This window comes from Rhincodon typus, chromosome 3 (assembly GCF_021869965.1).
Source record: "Rhincodon typus isolate 14 chromosome 3, sRhiTyp1.1, whole genome shotgun sequence".
Classification (NCBI taxonomy): domain Eukaryota; kingdom Metazoa; phylum Chordata; class Chondrichthyes; order Orectolobiformes; family Rhincodontidae; genus Rhincodon; species Rhincodon typus.
The window spans coordinates 118,431,275-118,453,498 of NC_063334.1; the positions used below are offsets into that span (position 1 = coordinate 118,431,275).

General features: G+C 43.7%; 1 protein-coding gene across 1 annotated transcript in view; it reads left to right on the forward strand.

Annotated features, from left to right (window-relative positions):
* Positions 1-1,444, forward strand: part of aadat (aminoadipate aminotransferase) — a 132,567-nt gene extending 131,123 nt beyond the window's left edge. Inside the window, exon 13 of the mRNA XM_048594045.1 lies at positions 1,239-1,444. Within this exon, the coding sequence (XP_048450002.1) occupies positions 1,239-1,280 (42 nt within the window). The 3' untranslated portion in view covers positions 1,281-1,444. The remainder of the gene's footprint in view (positions 1-1,238) is intronic.
* The last annotated feature ends 20,780 nt before the right edge of the window (positions 1,445-22,224 follow it).

The following is a 22,224-nucleotide window of genomic DNA, read 5'->3' on the forward strand; positions in this document are numbered from 1 at the left end:
CTTCCCCCTCACCCACCTGGCACTCTGCCTCCTCACCCACCTGGCACCCTTCCCCCTCACCCCCCTAGCACTCTGCTTCCTCACCCACCTGGTACTCTGCATCCTCACACACGTGGTACCCTACTACTCATGTACTTGCAACACCACTCCTCACCCACCTGCTAACTTACTCCCTCACCCATTTATCTGACACACTTACCTTGACTCTGTAGGAGTCTCAAACGGGATTTGGACTTTCGGCTGTTGACTTATTTGGAGTAAACAGTTGAATGGCCTGTTTTTGTGCTGAATAAAACAAAGAACTGCCCATGCTGGACACCTGAAACAGAAATAGACATTGCTGGAGAATCTCAGCAGGCCTGGTGGCAACTATGGGGAGAGAAGGCAAAGTTAACGTTTCAGGTCCAGTGACCCTTCTTCAGAACATCTGAAGTTCCGAAACATGAACTCTACTTTCACTCCATCGATGCTGCCAAAACTGTTTCTGTACTGTACAATTTCTGAAGTGATGTAGTGAAACAAAGCAGCCTCTCTCCTTCACAGACAACAAGGTGCAGGGCTGGATGAACACAGCAGGCCAAGCAGCATCATAGGAGCAGAGAGGCTGACGTTTCGGGCCTAGACCCTTCATCAGAAAAGGGGGAGGGGAAGGGGGTTCTGAAATAAATAGGGAGAGAGTGGTAGCCGGATAGAAGAGGGATAGAGAAGAGGATAGGTGGAGAGGCGGAGGCGGCGGAAAAACTGCTCTATGTCCAAGCATGAGCGGTATTCGTTGATCTGTGGGTGGAGGGGGACAAAGGTGAGTACCTGGTTTGCTTCAGGACGTGGTCGAGCAGTTTCAGGGCCGAAGAGATTACGAGAGAGTTGCAGTGGGAGAGAGATCCCTTGAGGTTTGTCCGGAGGGAGGAGGGTAACTTCTTCAGGCTAGGCATCCTTAGAAGAGGCTTCGCAGTGGGGTTAAAATTGAATCAGAGATAGTAGGAACTGCAGATGCTGGAGAATCCGAGACAACAAGGTGCAGGGCTGGATGAACACAGCAGGCCAAGCAGCATCATAGGAGCAGAGAGGCTGACGTTTCGGGCCTAGACCCTTCATCAGAAAAGGGGGAGGGGAAGGGGCTCTCCTTCGCCTAGTGTATAAAAGTGGGGCTCTGGAGGAGGCACTGTCGTCCCATAAAAATAATGATGTAAAATGACAGAATGAGGGATTCTCATGTGCATTTTTCTTATCCCTTGCAGGGTTTTCAGAGGTTGGCTGCACTCATCAAAGAATCTGTGTAGAGCGACTTACTGAAAAGGATCCACAGAGAATGATCCATCTTGTCGCGAATCAAGTCAAAAATTAACATCCTCGTACGACCATTTCATTTGCTGTTAGTTTAGTTGAATGTTCTTGCACAACTGTTTCAAGTCAAACCACTAGTAAAGACAACAAAGAGGGTAAACAAGCACGGTCGTGTTTAATGTTGGGAAGAACGGTTCCTTTTGTAAAGAGTGAAATGTAGCATCTTTAAGCACAGTGGCTTTGCGACTTTCTTTAGGAAAACTGAGTCTCTCTCGTCTGCACTGACCAGTTTTGAGACTTGTTTCAGTACACTGGTCCAGACCTCCAGGTAGTTTGGAATAGGTGTCATACCAGGTATCATACAAGAATCCTGTTGGAACCCCTCAGAATTCCCAGTGCGCTCACTATGTGGAAGCTGCCCAGAAAGTTTAAACATTAAACTCCGTGAACAGAATCTTAGCATGAGCAACGTGGGCATTGTTGCGAAAATCCTGTGAGATTAGCAATGCAGAGCTTCCCTCCATTCATAACAATAAGTCCCGTTTCCCAGCCTTTGTTTTTTTATTCACCTGTGAGACGTGGGCGTCACTGGCTAGGTCAGCATTTTTGTGGCCTGTCCGTAGGTGCCCTTCAGAAGGTGTTGGTGAGCTGCCTCTTTGAACCATTACAGTCCAAATGCTGCAGGTAGACCAACAATCAAAGAATCCCCACAGTGTGGAAACAGGCCATTTGGCCCATCAAGCCCACACCGACCCTCTGAAGAGCATCCCACCCAGACCCACCCCCTACAGACACCATGGGCAATTTAGCATGGCCAATCCTTCTAACCTGTATATCTTTGGGCTGTGGGAGGAAACCCGCACAGACATGGGGAGAATGTGCAAACTCCACACAGATAGTCACCCGAGGCTGGAATCGAATCCGGATCCCTAGTGCTGTGAGGCAACAATGCTAACCACTGTGCCACCTAGGGTGGAAGGAGTTCCTGGATTTTGACCTAGTGACACTGAAGGAACAGCAATATATTTCCAAGTCAGGATGGTGAGTGAAGTGGAGGGGAACTTGCAGGTGGTGATGTTCCTATATACCTGCTGCCCTTGTACTTCTAGATGAAAGTGGTCATGGGTTTGGAGGGTGCTGTCTGAGGATCTTGGGTGAATTTCTGCCGTGCATCTTATACATAGTTACACACTGCTGCTGCTGAACACCTGTGTGGAGGGAGTAGATGCTTGTGCATGTGGTGCCAATCAAGCGGGCTGCTTTATCCTGGATGGCATCAAACTTCTTCAGTGTTGTTGGGGCTGCACCCATCCAGACAAATGGGGAGTATTCCATCACACTCCTGACTTGTGCCTCGTAGATGATGCACATGTTTTGGGGAGGCAGGAGGTGAGTTCCTCACTGCAGCATTCCTAGCCTTTGACCTGCTGTTGTAACCATTGTGTTTATGTGGCACGTACATTTGAGTTTCTTGTCAATGGCCTCCTTGCGACATTCTTTAGAACCTCTCATGTCGATCATCAGACGCAATATCACCTTAGGTAACACGGTGTAGAGCTGGATGAACACAGCAGGCCAAGCAGCATCAGAGGAGCAGGAAGGCTGACGTTTCGGGCCTAGACCCTTCTTCAGCTTGGTGTCAAGCTTCGATAGTGTTACTGTAAAGTGCCTTTGGACAGTTTAAGATGCTAAAGGAGCTATAAAAATATAAGCAGTTGTAGGTTTCCCCAGAGTTCTGTCCACACGTGCTAAAAAGCCTCAGATTTTGTTAAAATTTCAGAGGTGAGGAGAAACGTCTTCTCTGAGGGTTGTGAATCTGCAGAACACTTTACCACGGAAGGCTGTTGAGGGTCAGCCATTAAATCTGTTCAAGGCTGAGGCAGACAGATTTTTAATCAATAAGGGAATCAAGAGTTAAGGGGAAATCATGAAAGTGGAATTGAGGATTATCAGATCAACCATGATCTCACTGGATGGTGGAACAGACCCAGTGGGCTGAATGGCCTACTTCTGCTCCAACATGTTATGGTCTTATGCTTACTGCTCTGAATTTCGTGCTGGGAATTGTCACTGTATAGTTTCTATCCAGTTGGGAGAATGGGAAACTGCATATATACGAGGCGAGATGACAGGCAAATGCATGCATATAGGTCTCTCACCACTCACTCACTCACTAGTATGATATCAAGAAATGGTTTAAGGCACATGGATACTGCAAAGGCTATGGGCCCTGACTACATCCTTACAATAATACTGAAGACTTGTGCCTTTGTAGATGATGGTCCGGGTTTGGAGAGTCAGGAGGTGAGTTACTCGCCACAATTTACCCAGTCTCTGGCCTGCTATTGCAGTCACAGTGTTGATGTGGCATGTTCAGTTGAGTTTCTGGTCATTGGTAAACCCCAGGATGTTGACAATGGGAGATTCAGTGATAGAAACATCATTGAATGTCAAGGGGTGATGTTTAGATTGTGTCTTAAAATGAATGAGTTCCATAATTATCGCAGCTTCTCTGGATGAAGAGACAACACAGTGTGGAGCTGGAGGAACACAGCAGGTCAGGCAGCATCAGAGGAGCAGGAATGTTGATGTTTCGGGTCGGGGCCTTCTTCAGAAGTCTTCTCTGGATGAAGCTCATTAATCACAGCCTCAATAAATTATCCCCACTTCCTTAATGAATGAAAGAGAGACACAGGTGGAGAGGTGGAGTTGGGTGTGTAGCCGATTCCATAGCCAAGGAAGGAACATGAGAACAGGATTAGGCCATTCAGCCCCTGTGTTCATAGGTGATTGATGACTTCAATGCCATTTACCCACCCCATCCCCATAATCCTTTATGCCAATAGTAACTGGAAATCTATCAATCTCCCCCTTTCAACATACTCAAAGGCTGAACTTCCACAACCCTCTTGAGTAAAAGTATTTCTCAGCCTGGATCTAAGTGGCATCCCCTTTGTTGTTAAGTTGTCCTCCCTTGGTTCTAGGCTCCCCATTTGGGAAACATCTTACCTGCATCCACCCTGTCAATCCTCTCATGCATTCTATCAGTTTCATTGAGCTTAGGACCTTGGTAACTGAAGGTACAGCTGTCAATGGCCAAATGAAGTAAGTCAAGGGTTAGACAAATGGCTATCTCAGCGTGTTACATAAAAACATAAGAAATAGGAGCAGGTGTAGGCCACCTGGCCGCTCAGCTCCACTTACCCACCCTCTCAGCATAACCCTTAATTCCGTTACTGTTCAAAAAATTATCCGTCTTAGCTTTAAAAACATTCAATGAGGAAGCCTCAACTACTTCATTTGGCAGGAATTGTACAGATTCACAATCCTTTGGATGAAGAGGTTCCTGCTCAACTCAGTCCTAAATCTCTTCCTCCTAATTTTGAGGCTATGTCCTCTTGTTCTAGTTTCAGCTGCCAGTGGAAACATCCTCCCCGCTTCTATTTTATCTATTCCCTTCATAATTTTATATATTTCTATAAGATCCTCCCTCATTCTTCTAAATTCCAATGAATATAATCTCAGTCTACTCAGTTTCTCATCATAAGTCAACACTCTTGACTCCAGAATCAACCTAGTGTATGTCCTCTGCACCCCCTCCAGTGCCAGTACATCATTTCTCAAATAAAGGAGACCAATACGACAAGCAGTATTCTAAGTATGGCCTCACCAGCACCCTATACAGCTGTAGCATAACCTCCCTGCTTTTAAACTTAATCCCTCCAGCAATGAAGGACAAAATTCTATTTGCCTTTTTAATTACCTGTTGTATCTGCAAACTAACCTTCTGTGATTTCTGCACAAGAACATCCAGGTCACTCTGCACAGCAGCGTGCTGCAATTTTTTACCATTCAAATAATTGTCCTTTTTACTGTTATTCCTACCAAAATGGATGACTTCATATTTATCAACATTGTACTCCATCTGCCAGACCTTTGCCCATTCACTTTAACTATCTGTAGCCCTCTGCATACTTTGCTCTACCACTCATCTGAGCTTCATCTGCAAACTTTGACACACTATACGTGGTCCCGAACTCAAAATCATCGATGTGAATTGTAAACAATTGCAGTCCCAGCACTGATCCCAGAGGCACACCTCTAGTCACTGATTGCCAACCAGAAAAGTACTCATTTATCTCCACTCTTTGCTTCCTATTAGTTAACCAATCCTCTATCCATGCTAATACATTGCCTGTAACGCCGTGCACCTTTTTCTTATGCAGCAGTCTTTTGTGCAGCACCTTGTCAAATGCCTCTTGGAAATCCAGATACACCACATCTACTGGGTCCCCATTGTCCACTGCGCTCGTAACGTCTTCATCGAATTCCAGTAAATTATTTAAGCATGAGCTGCCTTTCATGAACCCATGCTGTGTTTGCCCAATGGGACAATTTCTATCTGGATGTCTTGCTATTTCTTCCTTGATGATAGATTCAAGCATTTTCCCCACTACAGACGTTAAGCTAACCAGCCTATAATTCCCCATCTTTTGTCTACCTCCTCTTTTAAACAGTGGCATCACATTTGCTGTTTTCCAATCTTCTGGAACTGCCCCAGAGTCCAGCGAATTTTAGAAAATTACCACAAGTACATTCGCTGTTACTGTTTTAGTGCCCTGGGATGCATTTCATCAGGGCCAAGAGACTTGTCTACCTTTGCCTCCATTAGCTTACCCAACACTTCCTCTTTGGTGACAATGATCGTACCTGGGTCCTCACCTACCTCAGTCTCTTTGTCATCAATTACTGGCATGTTATTCGTGTCCTCCACTGTGAAGACCGACACAAAATACCTGTTCAATGCCTTGGCTATTTCCTTATTTCCCATTATTAAATCCCCCTTCTCGTCCTCTAAAGGACCAACATTTACCTTAGCCATTCTTTTTTCTTTTATTTATTTATAGAAACATTTGCTTTCTGTCTTTATATTCTGAGCTGGTTTACTCTCATAATCTATCTTACTTTTCTTTATAGCTTCTTTTGTGGCTTTCTGTTGACATTTAAAGTTTTCCCAATCTTCTAGTTTCTGACTGGTCCTTGCCACTTTGTATGCTTTTCTTTCAATTTGATCGCCTCCCGTATTTCCTTAGGTATTCATGGCTGATTCCCCCTTTTCCTACAGTCCTTCCTTTTTACTGATGTATACTTTTGCCGCGTTGTGTTGTGGAGACGAAAGAGATTGCGAAAATAGCGAGTGTTGAGGCCACAGAGGAATTTGAAAACAATGGTGAGAATTTTCAATGAAAATCTGTGTATTCACATTCTCCATTGGAGACAGCTGGTGAGGAGGTGGTGGCATAATGGTCATGTTACTGGAATTGTAATCCAAAGTCTCAGGCTGATGTCCTGGGGATATGGGTTTAACTCTCACCAGGGTGGATGGTGAAATTTCAATTCACTAAATTCCAGAGTGAATAGCTAGCCTACTGGTGACCATGTAACCACTGTCAACTGTCGTAAGAAATATCTGGTACGCATTAGGGATGTAAATCCTCTGGCCTGCCTGTCACTCCAGCAATCTGGTTGGCTTTTAACTTCTCTCTGGCAATAAGTGCTGGCCTAGCCACTTTCTCCCTATTTACTTTGCCCAATTCCTTTATGATTTTGAATACCTCTAATAAATCTCATCTCAACCTTCTCAAAGGAAAACAGTCCCAGCTTCTCCAATCTATCTGCGTAACTAAAGTTCTTCATCTTGGAACTACTCATGTGCATCCTCTCTATGCCCATTCTCTTGCCTTCATATCATTCCTAAAGTGAGGCACTCAAAACTGGACACACTGCTCAGTTTAGGTGCAATCAGTGTCCTATACAAATGTAATATAACCTGAGATAACAAGGTGTAGAACTGGATGAACACAGCAGGCCAAGCAGCATCACAGGAGCAGGAAGGCTGACTTTTCGGGTCGAGACCCTTCTCCAGAAAAGGGTTCGGAGAAGGGTCTCGACCCGAAAAGTCAGCCTTCCTGCTCCTGTGATGCTGCTTGGCCTCCTGTGTTCATCCAGCTCTACACCTTGTTATCTCAGATTCTCCAGCATCTGCAGTTCCTACTATCTCTGTAATATAACCTGTTTGTTTTTGTATCAGCACTACCACATTCTAGGGATGTGAATGCCACTTGTTGAATCCCTAATTGCCCTCGAAAGGTGGGGTAGTGAACCACTTTCTTGAACTGCTACAGTCCTCCAGGTATAGGAATTCCAGGATTTTGACCCAGTGACAGTGAAGGAACGGCAATATATTTCCAAGTCAGGGTGGTGTGTGGCTTGGAGGGGAACTTGTCGGTGGTGGTGTTCCCATGTATCTGCTGCCCTTGTTCTTCTAGATGGAAGTGGTCGTGGGTTTGGAAGGTGGTGTTAGAGGAGGCTTGGTGAGTTGCTGCAGTGCATCTTGTATATGATACACATGGCTGTCACTATGCCCTGCTGGTAGAGGGTGTGAAAGTTAAATGTGATGTATGGGTACCCAATGCAGCAAGCTGCTTTCTATACATCGTGTCAGGCTGCCTCAGCTCAAGCAATGAAAACTTCGTTGAATCTCATGTAGCCTTGTGCTGCAGTGGCAATAGGTCCAATACTGCAAAGTTTCTTTATTGCTCCCTTCCAAATGCCGTACCTAACAAGGGTAAAAACTTTTGCTTAGCTCAAATAACTATTGCTATATTGTGGTTTTACTCAATGTGAATTAATCAAAAGTGCAATTTTTGACACTGGAGGCAAACTAAATAAGCAAATACTTTAATTTTTGTCAAATTCAAGCTATAAAAATAAAATGTTCTTCATGCAGTTTTTGTCTCTCATTTTCCCACTTCTTTTGGATGAATACACAGAGTTGAGATTAACTAACAAAAGACAACAACACAATTCTGAAAGTAAATCGCTCAGCAAATAGCTAACGTGTTCGCGTTTCTGGCAAACAGTTGTCCGATAAGACTAGATTACAGATAAGGAGGTTAGATGTGTGTGTCTACTATGCCAAGGCATGTGAAGCTGTGGGCCAAGTACTGGAAAATGGGATTAGAATATCAGGTGGAGATAGCAAGAACTGCAGATGCTGGAGTCAGAGACAACACAGTGTGGAGCTGGAGGAACACAGCAGGCCAGGCAGCATTCAGAAGAAGGACCTCAACCCGAAACATCAATTTTCCTGCTCCTCTGATGCTGTCTGGCCTGCTGTGTCCTCCAGCTCCACACTGCATTGTCTTAGAATATTAGGTAATTGTTTTTTGACTGGGGCAGACGTGTTGGGCCGAAGAGCCTTCTTTAGTGCTGTAGACCTCAACAACTCTAAGACTGCATTCAAGTTGGAAAGTTTGACTTGAAATCTGTTATTCTCATTGACGTGCACATGTATTCGTGCAAACGTCAGTGAGAGAGATTGCAATATTAACCCTCCCTCTCTGTACATCAGAGTGGAACAACAGCACCCAGAGTACAGTAGGACATTCCACATCACCTGAAAAACAGGTAGAAACACCGTCAGAAATGTTCTAACTTCTGCAGACACTTTGAGCAATTATTTTGACTCATTCAATACTCTTCCACACAGAGTACAAATTTGTTCACTAGACATACTGTGTGTTGTAATTTTGAGCTTGCTTTGGCAGACATACCACAATCTACATTGACAAAAATAGAATGTATGTAAATAGTTCCTGCTTCTTTGCAAACAGAATTAGTTTAAATTTTTTTTGTTTCAAATGTTGAAGCGATGGTATTAGAAGAATCCATGTAAAGGACACCATGTATGATAGTGATTTTCTCCACAAGACCATGAGATATAGGGGCAGAATTAGACCATTTGGTCTGCTCCACCATTGAATCATGGCTGATAATGTTCTGAGAAAGGGTTACTGGACCCGAAACGTTAACTCTGATTTCTCTGCACAGACGCTGTCATACCTGCTGAGATAATCCAGCAATTTCTGTTTTTGTTTCTGATTTCCAACATCTGTAATTCTTTCGTTTTTTTATTTACCTATCTATCTCTGTGTTAAATGCACTCAATGACTTGGGCTCCACAGCCCTTTGCAGCAATGAGTTCCACAGATTCACCATCCTCTGCAAAATTCCTCGTTATCTCGGTTCTAAAGGATCATCTGGGGGCATTGAGTTTAAAAATTGGCAGGTAATGTTGCAGATTTATAGAACCTTAGTGAGGCCGCATTTGGAATATTGTGTTCAATTCTGTTCGCTGCACTACCAGAAGGATGTAGTAGCTTTGGAGAGGGTACAGAAAAGATTTACCAGGATGTTGCCTGATATGGAGGGCATTAGCTATGAGGACAGGTTGGAGAAACTTGGGTTGTTCTCACTGGAACGACAAAGAATGAGGGGCAACCTGACAGATGTCTGCAAGATTATGAACGGCATGGACAAAGTGGACAGTCAAAAGCCTTTTCCCAAGGTGGAAGAGTCAGTTACCAGGGGCCATGGGTTTAAGGTGCGAGGGGCAAGGTTTAAAGGTGATGTATGAGGTAGTTTTTTACACAGAGGGTGGTGGGTGCCTGGAACTTGCTGCCGGGTGAGATAGTGGAAGCTGATACGATAGTGACTTTTAAAGGGCATCTTGACAAATACATGAATAGGATGGGAATAGAGGGATACAGTCCCCAGAAGGGTCGGGGGTGTTAGTTGTGATGGGCAGCATGTCAGTGCAGGCTTGGAGGGCCGAAGGGCCTGTTCCGGTGCTGTACTGTTCTTTGTTCTTTGTTCTGTCTCTTCACTCTGAGGCTGAGCCCTCGACTGCTAGTCTCTCTGACTAGTGAACACATTTACTCCACAACTATTCTGTCCAGGCCTCTCAGTTTTCTGTAAGTTTCAGTCAGATCCCTTTTCATCCTTCTAAACCTCACCGAGTACAGATCCAGAGTGTTCACTTGCTACTCATATGACAAGCCCTTCATTCCTGGTATCATTCTTGTAATGATCATCCTTTTGACACCTCCACAGCCAGCACATCCTTCCTTAGATATGGCGCCCAAAACAGCTCACAGTACCCCATTGCGGTGTGACCAGATTATTATACAGCCTCAGCAGTTCATCTCTGCTCTTGTATTCCAGCCTTCTCTTGAAATGAATGCCAATATTGCATTTGCCTTCCTAACTGCCAACTGAACCTGCATGTTAACCTTAAAAGAATCATGAACTAGGGCTCCCAAGTCCTTTGTGCTTCAGATTTACAAAGTCTTCCCCTTTTAGAAAATAGTCTCTGCCTCCAATCTTCATATCAAAGTACATAACTTCACAACTTGCCACATTGTATTTCAATTGCCACTTGTTTGCCCACCCTCCTAATCTGTCCAAGCCCTTCTGCAGCCTCCCCATTTCCTCAACACTGCTCGTTCCTCCACCTGTCTTTGTATTATCTGCAAACTTAGCAACAATGCTGTCAGTTCCTTCGTCCAGATCGTTAATGTAAGACAAGAATAATTGCCATCCACTCACGGACCCCACAAGCCACCCATTACCATCCTGAAAAAGACCCCTTTGTCCCTACTTTCTGCCTTCTGTCAATAAGCTAATCCTCTATCCATGGCATTACCGTATGCCTAACACCTGGGCTCTTATCTTATTTAGCAGCCTCCTTTTCAGGACCTTGTCAAAAACCTTTTGGAAATCCAAATAGTTCATGTCCACAGGCTCGCCCTTATCTAACTTGCTGAAAGATCACCATTTCCTCTACAATCTCCTCAGCTCATTCAGAACATCCGATCCAGGCAATTTGTCTGTGTCCTGACGTTTCAACTTCCCCAGCACCTTCTCCTTAGTGATGGACACTACACTCACCTCTGTTCCCTCAATCTCTTGAAGTTCTGGTTTGCTGCTGGTGTCTTCCATTGTGAAGACTGATGCAAAGTTCAGTTCTTCTGCCATTTCTTTGTTCCCCCTTATTACTTCTCCAGCCTCATTTTCCAGTGGCCCAATGTCCACTTTTGTCTCTCTCTTACCTTTTAGATATCCAATAAAAAAACCCTTGAAATCTTCTTTTATATTACTAGTTGTATTAGTCTAATTTTGCATCTTCTCCCCCTCTATTGCTTTTTTAGTTATACTCTGCTGGTTTTTAAAGGCTTCCCAATCCTTTGGCGTCCTATTATCTTCACTACATTGTATGTTTTTTATGATGCCCCTCACTTACCTTGTCAGCCATGGTTGCGTCATCCTCCCCTTCATATGTTGTTTTATTCTTGCTGTGGCTGAATTTCTGCTGTGCTTCCCGAATTATCCCAGAAACTCCTGCCATTGCTGCTCCACTATCTTCCGGGCTTGGCTCCCCTTCCGATCAACCCTGGCCAACTTCTCCCTCATGTCTTTGTTGTTACCTTTACTGAATTGTAATACCATTACATCTGATTCCAGCGTCTCCCTCTCAAACTGCAGGGTGAATTCTATCACTACTCCCTCAGGGTCCCTTCACCTTCAGCTCCCTAATCAAGTCTGTCTCATTACACATCACCAAATCCAGAATTGCCTGTTCCCTAGTGGGCTCTACCACAAGCTGCTACTAAAAGCCATCTCATACACATTCCACAAATTCTTTTTTTTGAGATCTGCTCCGGACCTGATTTTCCCAGTCCACCTGCGCATTGAAGTCCCCCATGATTATTATAATAGTTTCTTCCTTACATGCCTTTTCTATCTCCTGATTTATTTCCTTCCCCACATCCTGACTACTGCTAGGAGGCCTATATACAACTCCCATCGGAGTCATTTCTCCCTTCCAGGTCCTCAAGTCAACACACACATTTTCAATGCCTTCCGACTCTATGTCACTTCTTGCTATCGATTTAATTTTGTTTCTTACTAACAAGGCAACCCTGCCTCTCTGCCCATCTACCTGTCTTTTTGATATGATGTGTATCCTTGGATATATAATTCCCAGCCCTGAACCCCTTGCAGCCACATCTCTGTGATACAACATCGTACCTGCCAATTTCAATCTGCACTACAGGCTCATTTTCCTTGTTTCATACACTGTATGCATTTAAGTACAACACCCTCAGAACTGCATTGACTGACCCCCTTCTCCTGGTTGACCCCTTATCCGATGTTTCTGAAGTTAAATTCCTGACCCTTTCCATACCCTCTGACCTATTACTTGTTCTGGAAACTTTAATGACCTTTAACATTGTGCATAATTTCCATGCAACTGAACCCATACCCCCACTATTTAGTTTAAAGTCTTATCCACTGCCACAATTATGCGATTTTCCAGGATTCTGGTCCCAGCAGGATTCAGATGGAGCCCATCCCATTGGAACAGCTCCCTCCCTCCCCAGTATAGGTGCCATTGTCCCATAAATTCAAACCTGTTTCTCCCACACCGATCTTTGAGCCACACATTTACCTTGTTGATGAACCTGTGCCAATTAGCTCATGGCTCATGTAGTTATCAGGAGATTATCAGAGATAGTAAGAACTGCTGATGCTGGAGTCAGAGATAACACAGTGTGGAGCTGGAGGAACACAGCAGGCCAGGCAGCATCAGAGGAACAGGAAAGTTGATGTTTTGGGTCGGGACCCAAATCAGGAGATTACTGTCTTTTCGGATCAGCTTTCTAATTTAGTCCCTAGCTGCTCAGTAGAACCTCCTTCCTTTCTATCTCAGGCAGGCTTTTCACTCGAAATGGGAATGGGAATTAGGCAGGCGGGCATATAATGTTGTGCCATCGGCCAGTGTATCATGTTCCCAGTGCCATCATTGTCATATTCCTGAAGGCTGGATAAAGGGTGGAATGGAGACCCTGTACAATCAACCTATAACTTCTTAGGCTCGTTAAGAGTCCAATTTTGCAGTCAACATGCGGGTTCCCTATAGCTCCAGGAGTGCCTGGTTGGTTAGAGGTGATGTCCCAGCAGCAGACCAAATTGGATGTGCACTCTGGGAAGATCTGGAGGTGTCATTGCAATACCTCCTCCCCACCAACATCTACTGGCGACCGCCCACCTGACCACACCTGCAACCATGAGCTAACATGTTCCCCTCCATGATGGATTTGCAGCCAAACTTATCATTTACTTCCACAGTGATGGGACAGCTCCGCCCTAAGGTGCCCTCTCCATTTCTTACAGGATTTCCTTCTCCAATGGAGGGCTTCCTGTTAGCTTCAAGACCCTGTCCACCATTTTGAATTGGGCAAAGTGCCCACCCTCTACCTAGCAACTGAGGGATTGACAAAGCAGTTGCATTTAATTCTCTATTAGTCCCTAATGATCCAGGACTCAGATGTAAGATCTAAGGCAGCTAATAGCTAAACCGGGACCATCAGTGTCAGAGATAGATTTTCAAAATCGTGAGCAGGCTGGATAGAGTGGATAGGGAGAAACTGCTCTGCTTGTAAAAGGAGCAAGAACAAGAGGACTTTGATTGAAAGTGTTTGGCAAAAGAAGCAAGGTTGAAGTGAGGTCAACCTTTCTCACTCAGTGGCTTATTAGAGTACAGAATGCACCACCCGGCAATATGGCAGTGGCACGTTCAATTGAGACATTAAGAGGGATATGGGTAATTATTTGGGTGGAAATGGTGGGCAAGGGTTTGAAGAAAAAGCGGGAAATTGTCACGAGGTAATGACACTCATTTGAAGAACCAGTGCAGGCACTTCAAAAGGAATGGCCTCCAATCGCACTGTAACAATTCTGTGATTCTGTGTCCACCTTGGTGTTAGATACTCAACATGACGGTACATACAGGCACAACATCAACCCCCATGTGGGAAAAGGCATTATACTTGTGTACATGACAAAGAGAAGAAAATGTTCTGAGCAGAGAATAATGAATAAATAAAGAAAGCTAATGCTCAGAGGGAAATCAAAATAACAGATAATTAGCAGTGAATAAAAGGTTAGCTTTAGAGACAAACAAGCCATTTGTGATACCAACAAGTTTCCTAATAGCATATGTACTGGACTTGGTTGATTTGGCAACAGTAAGATGTGGTATGTTTTAACATAAGAACATAAGAACTAGAAGCAGGAGTAGGCCATCCGGCCCCTCGAGCCTGCCCCGCCATTTAATAAGATCATGGCTGATCTTTTTGTGACTCAGCTCCACATACCCGCCCACTCACCATAACCCTTAATTCCTTTACTTTTCAAAAATTTATCTAGCCTTGCCTTAAACACATTCAGCGAGGTAGCTTCAACCACTTCACTGGGCAGGGAATTCCACAGATTCACAACCCTTTGGGTGAAGAAGTTCCTCCTGACCTCAGTCCTACATCTACTTCCCTTTATTTTGAGGTGATGCCCTCTAGTCCTAGTTTCACCTGCTAGTGGAAACAACCTCCCTGCCTCCACCTTATCTATTCCCTTCATAATCTTATATGTTTCTATAAGATCTCCCCTCATTCTTCTGAATTCCACTGAGTATAATTCCAGTCTACTCAGTCTTTCCTCATAATCCAACCCTCTCAACTCTGGAAACAACCGAGTGAATCTCCTCTGCACCCCTTCCAGTGCTAGTATATCTCTTCTCAAGTAAGGAGACCAAAACTGCACACAGTACTCCAGGTGTGGCCTCACCAGGACCCTATACAGCTGCAGCATAGCCTCCCTGTTTTTAAACTCCATCCCTCTAGCAATGGCAGACAAAATTCCATTTGTCTTTTTAATTACCTGCTGTACCTGCAATCCCACCTTCAGTGATTCATGCACAAGGACACCCAAGTCCCTTTGCACAGCAGCGTGCTGAAATTTTTTACCATTTAAAACATAGTCCATTTTGCTGTTATTCCTACCAAAATGGATGACCTCACACTTATCAACATTGTACTCCATCGGCCAGACCTTTGCCCACTCACTTAGACTATCTATATCCCTCTGCAGACTTTCAGTGTCTTCTGCACACTTCGCTCTACCACTCACCTTAATGTCACCTGCAAATTTTGACACACCACACTTAGTCCCCAACTCCAAATCATCTATGTAAATTGTAAACAATTGAGGTCCCAACACTGATCCCTGAGGCACACCACTAGCCACTGACCACCAACCAGAAAAACACCCATTTACCCCTACTCTTTGCTTTCTACTGGTCAACCAACCCTCTACCCTTGCCAATACATTACCTGTAATACCGTGCAACTTTATCTTATGTAGCAGCCTTTGGTGTGGCACCTTGTCAAATGCCTTCTGGAAATCCAGATACATCACATCCACAGGTTCCCCATTGTCCACCATGCAAGTAATGTCCTCAAAGAATTCCACCAAATTAGTTAAACATGACCTACCCTTCATGAACCCATGCTGGGTGTTCCCAATGGGACAATCTATATCCAGATGTCTTGCTATTTCTTCCTTAATGATAGATTCAAGCATTTTCCCCACTACCGAAGTTAATCTAACTGGCCTATCATTACCTACTTTTTGTCTACTTCCTGTTTTAAACAGTGGCGTCACACTGGCTGTTTTCCAATCTGCGGGAACCACCCCAGAGTCCAGTGAATTTTGGTAAATAATTACTAGTGCATTTGCTATTTCCACCATCACCTCTTTTAGTACCCTGGGATTCATTTCATCAGGGCCAGGAGACTTGTCTACCTTTAGCCCCATTAGCTTGTCCAGCACTGCCTCCTTAGTGATAATGATAGTTTCTAGGTCCTCACCTGCTATAACCTTCTTGCCATTAGTTTTCGGCATGTTATTTGTGTCTTCCACTGTGAAGACCGACACGAAATAACTCTTTAATGTCTCGGCTATTTCCTCATTCCCAGTTATTAAATTGGTCTTCTCATCCTCTAAAGGACCAATGTTTACCTTCGCCACTCTTTTACGACTTACATATTTATAGAAACTTTTGCTGCCTGTTTTTATATTCTGAGCTAGTTTACTCTCATAATCTATCTTACTTTGCTTTATAATTTTTTTGTGGCTTTCTGTTGGCCTTTAAAGATTTCCCAGTCTACTAGTTTCCCACTACTCTTTGCTTTTTTGTATGTTTTTTGTTTCAATCTGATACTTTCCTTTATTTCCTTAGACATCCATGGCTGGCTCTCTCTCTTCCTACAGTTCTTCCTTATCACTGGAATATACTTCTGCTGAGCACAGTGAAAAATTGTTTTGAAAGTCCTCCACTGTTCCTCAATTGACCCACCATAAAGTTTTTGCTCCCATTCTACTTTAGCTAACTCCTTCCTCATTCCTTCATTGTCTCCTCTGTTTAAGCACAGGACATAGGTACTGGATTTAACCTTCTCATGCTCCATCTGTATTTTAAATTCGACCATACTGTGATCGCTCCTTCCGTGAGGATCCCTAACTGTGAGATCATTAATTATTCCTGTCTCATTACACAGGACTAGATCTAGGATAGCTTGCTCCCTTGTAGGTTCCATTATATATTGTTCAACTAAATTATCGCGGATGCATTCTATGAACCCCTCCTCAAGGCTGCCATGACTGACCTGGTTTGACCAATCGATATGTAGATTAAAATCTCCCATGATAATTGCTGTACCATTTCTACATGCATTAGCTATTTCTATGTTTATTGCCCGCCCCACCAGGATGTCATCATTTGGTGGCCTATAGACCACACCTATCAGTGACTTCTTCTCCCTGCTATTTCTAATTTCCACCCAAATGGATTCAATGTTTTGTTCAGTAGAACCTATATCATCTCTCACTACCGCCCTGATATCATCCTTAAACATCAGAGCAACACCACCTCCCTTACCTTCCTGTCTGTCCTTCCAAACAGTTTGATACCCTTGGATATTTAACTCCCAGTCATGACCATCTGTAACCATGTGTCTGTAATGGCCACGAAATCATACCCATTTGCCATGATTTACACCGTCAACTGATACACCTTGTTTCGAATGCTCCGAGCATTCAGATAAAGTGCCCTTATGCCAGTTTTTGCATCTTCTTTTTGGGTCCTATTACCTCCATTACTAACAGCTCTTGAGTTCTCCTTCCCTTTAACTTTTTTCCTAATTTTCAATGGAGTTGAAGCTTCCTCGTCACCTGCAAACCTGCTGCTTTGCCTTACATTAATTGTTATTCTCCCTCTACGCTCACTCTCCCTTCCCCCCACTTAACGAGTGCCAGTTGTGCAGTACTGAACCAAAATACTAATGATAATGGAAATTAGAAAGAGGAAATCCTAGTAAGGTTTAGCAGGTCTGGCAGTCGAGAGAGAAAGAAACAAAGTTAACGTCTTAATTTGTTTCTGGAACATTGAGAAATATATTAGCCATGATCAAATGGCAGAGCAGATTTGATGGGCTGAATGGCCTAATTCTGCTTCTCTATCTTATGGTCTTATGATCTGGTGAATAGTCACAAGCCCGAAACATTAATCCTGTTTCTCTCAGGTGCCATGTACCAGGCTTACTGAGTATTTCCAGTCATGTACAATAGGTTAGCAGTGATGATTGGATTTAGACTGAAAAAGAAGAGTCTTCATTTATATAGCAGCTTGGTGAAAATGTAGACCATTGGCCCAAAGGCCCAGGAAAATGTTCAATATGGGGTCGTGTTCACCAGAACCATCTGAGTTGTGTTGAGTAGATTCATTGCCAACAACCCTTCTTATTAATGTTAGTCTAAGGAGAAACATAGGAACAAGAGTAGGCCGTTCTGCCCATCAAGCCTGCCTGCCATTTAATATGACCATGGCTGATTGAATATTTCAAGGCCTCTGACACCCTCCATGAGCCTGTACATCACTTGTAACCAGAAGTCTATCAATATCTACCGTAACTGATTGAGCCTGCACAGCCCTGTGTGGAAGAGAATTCCAAAGGCTCTGTTTAAAATAATTTGATTGATATTAAGTGGGGGAAGAATACCCACACTAACTCTTTGGTATAGGGTAGGCTCAATAGATTTATTTCATAGTTCCTTAATAGCTCAAATACATCTGAGATAGATAATAGTCTGTTGCGAGACATCAGGCCCAACTTAAAAGGAAGTACACATTCCTGTTAGCTACGGGGACTCAGCACTAGAATTGGTCTTACAACTCACAGCAATTAATTAGCTACCTGTATACACACTGATTAGATCTTCCCAGGGAGAGCCCTGAAGGATAACACACAATGTTAGTTGACATTTTCAGGTATTAACTACCTAATACGATATAATTTAAATTTAATTATAAAAATTGGAAATTGAATGTTCGTCTCTGTCATTGATTCCCGTAAAAATCTGATTCATTAATGCCCTTTAGGAAAGGAAATCTTAGTCCCCAGCCTGGTCCACATTGCCGGCTGGACCAGCTTTATCACCCATCCCTAATTGCCCCAAGGGCAGTTAAGAGTCAACTACATTGTGGTGGGTCTGGACTCATAGGTAGACTAGGCTTCCTTGCCTAAAAGGCATTGGCGAACCAGATGGGTTTGTAACTGGCAGTCATTACATGGTTCCCATTAGATAAGCTTTTAGTTCCACATTCTTATTGAAGTCAAATTTCACCGTCTATTATGGTGAGATTTGAACCCATGATCTTCTGAACAGTGGCCTGGGGTGGGTGTCTGGATTACTAGACCAGTGACATTAGCACTACACTGATAACTCCAGATCTACAGTAATGCAGTTAACCCTTCATCGAAATGGCTTTGCAAGCCACACAGTTTAAGACAATTGGAGGTGAGTAACAAATGCCGGCCTTGCCTATGACCCATGCACAGACACGCACACACTCACAGAAACACACATGCACATACACAGACACGCACACACGTGCACTTGCTCACACACACAGACACACACTCTCACACACACTCTCACACACTCACACATGTACATACACAGACACACACAAAGACACACGGACACGCACACACAAACATATGCACACACAATCACACACACACACAAACATACATGCACACACCGACACACACATTCTTACACACTCACACGCACAGACACACATACAAACATATGCATGTGCGCACACACCACACACACAGAGGCACACATGCACACACACAGGAACACATACACTCTCACGCACACACAGACACATACGTATGCACACAAACATATGCACACACAATTGGATGCACACACTCAACATACACAGGCAGGCACATGCACAAGCATATGCGCACACAAATGGATGCACACACTCTCACGCACATATACACAGACAGGCACATGCACAAGCATACACACACACAGATACAACACACACACACACACACACACTCACACGACCCAAGAACAGACAAAAAGAAATTGCTCATTCAGGAAATTCTGAAATGTGTTTTCCAGTCGATGATCACTTTTGAAGAGTGATCATCATGGGAAGACATGCAGCTGATACCTTACCCATTCTGACAGACTGTTACATATTTCCTACCTTTCCCAGTTAACTATCAAACACTCACAGAATTTCATTTTTTAAACATTGTCAGCGCGTGTGATTATCCATCTTTGCCAAAACCATTGTTGCAGAGTGTGATCCTTTAATGGTTTTAATTCTTTTTCCTTTACCCCTACGTGACCTGTTCAATATCCACAACAGTGTCTATGAAGAGTTAATTTTTAACCGTTATACTGTTCAGCTTTCAGTGTCCATGAATGGCCCTGGGTGAAGTTGTAACGGAGCTGCTGGAAAGGACCTGGAAGGAAGTGCCCCTTATATCAGGGAAATGTACAGACGCTGTGTCACGCTGCCATAATTCAGCCTTCATTTAATTTGTGCCCACCTTGTGAATCAATCAGCATTATTACAAGTGTTAGCCAATCCTGGCGACCTGTTTATCTACCGTGCAACTTGGAATTCCCTCCCTAATGATATTGTGGGTCAACTTACAGCATATGGACTGCAGCGGTTCAAGAAGGCAGCTCTCCACCACCTTCCCAAGGGCAACTAGGGACGGGCAATAAATGCTAGCCACAGGTAGACAGGATGGTGAATAAGGCATTTAACATGCTGGCCTTCATCGGTCAAGGCATTGAGTATAGGAGTTGGGACATTAAGTTATAGTTATATAAGTCGTTGGTGAGGCCGCACTTGGAGTATTGTGTACAGTTTTGGCCACCCTGTGATAGGAAAGACATAGTTAAAGTGGAAAATGTGCAAAGAAGTTTTATGAGGATGTTGCCAGGACTAGTAGGCCTGAGTTATAGGGGCAGGTTGGACAGGATAAGACTTTATTCCTTGGAGCGTAGGAAAATGAGGGGTGACCTTATTGAAGTATATAAAATCATGAGGGGCACAGATAGGATGAATGCATATAGTCTTTTTCCCAGGGATGGACAATTGAAAACTAGAGGGCACAGGTTTAAGGTGAGAGGGGAAAGATTTAAGAAACACCTGAGGGGCAACTTCTTCACAAAGAGAGTGGTGTATATATGGAATGAGCTGCCAGAGAAAGTGGTTGGGGCAGGTACAATAGCAACGTTTAAAAAGTATTTGGATAGGTACATGGGTGGGAAGGATTTAGAGGAATATGGACCAAATGCAAGCAATTGGAATTAGCCAAGCGGGCACCATGGCCAGCAAGAACAAGTTTGGGCCAAAGGGCCTGTTTCCATGCTGTATTACTCTATGACTCTAACTAGGATAGCCATTGCCATCATGACAAAGCATTGGTAATTTTGCTTCATTACTCATCCAGCAGTCCAAACTAGTGCCCCAGCAACATTTTTAAAACTTATTTACTCACAGGAATAAGAGCATCTCTGGCTAGGCCAACATTATTGTTTATCCCTAATTGCCCAGAGGGCAGTTAAGAGACAACCAACATTGTAAATCCGGAGTCACATGAAGGCCAGACAAGATAAGGAGAGCAGATTTCCTTCCCTCAATGGACATTAGTGAACCAGATGGATTTTTCCAACAATTGGCAATGGTTTCATCATCATCATTAGTTTCTTAATTCCAGATCTTTATTGAGTTCAAATTCTACCATCTGCTATGGTGGGATTCAAACCTGGGTCCCTAGAACATTAGCTAAGTTTCTAGATTAATAGTTTAGTAATAATACCACTAGGCCATCGCCTCGCCAAACTTGGGTTCAAATCCCACTAAAGACAACTGAGGGAATATGAATTCAGATAATAAATCTGGAATTGAAAGCAAGTCTCAGAAATAGCAATTGTCACTTTTTGTTGGAAAAAAATATCGCCTGAATCGCCAGCTTTTTCCAAAGGAGGAAACCTGCCACCCTTACCTGGTCTGGCTTGTACATGACTCCAGAGAACCAGTTGATGCAACTTTCTATATTTTTTATTTTCATGCAATGCCAGGAACACTAACAAACACATCACTTATTGCCTGTCCTTAATCTCCCTTGAACTGATTGGCTTACTAGATTGCTTCAGAAGACAGTTCTGGAGTTGTATGTAGGCCAGGCCAAGTAAGAGTCACAGATTTCCCTTCCTAAAGGAAATGATTGGATCAGATTTGTTGATTGATTGATTTTATTGTCACGTGTACCGAAATAAAGTGAAAAGCATTGTTTATGGGCAGTGCAGGCAGATCACAGCAAGCCAATGCATTTTTATAATAATTGATGACTGTTGTCAAGATTTTCTATTTACTCATGGAACATGGGCATCACTGACTGGGCCAGCATTTATTGCCCATCCCTAGTTGCCCTTGAGAAGGTGGTGGCGAGTTGCCTTCTTGAACCAATGCAGTCCACCTGCTGTGGGTTGATCCAAAATGTTGTTAAGGAGAGAATTCCAGGATTTTGATTCAACGACACTGACGGAATGGGGATATACTTCCAATTCAGGATGGTGAGTTCATTTGGATTTCAGGATGGAGTCATGGTGCATTTGGATTTTCAAAGTGTAACACAAGAGATTTTTATTCAAAATTCAGTCTCATGAGGCTGGGGGAGATACCCGCGGGGATTGAGGATCGGTTAATAAACAGAAAATGGAAGTGTATGAATTTTCATGCTGGTGAGATGTGACTATTGGAGTGAGGCAAGGATCAGTTGTCAGTATGATAGCCTTTTTATACTTGCC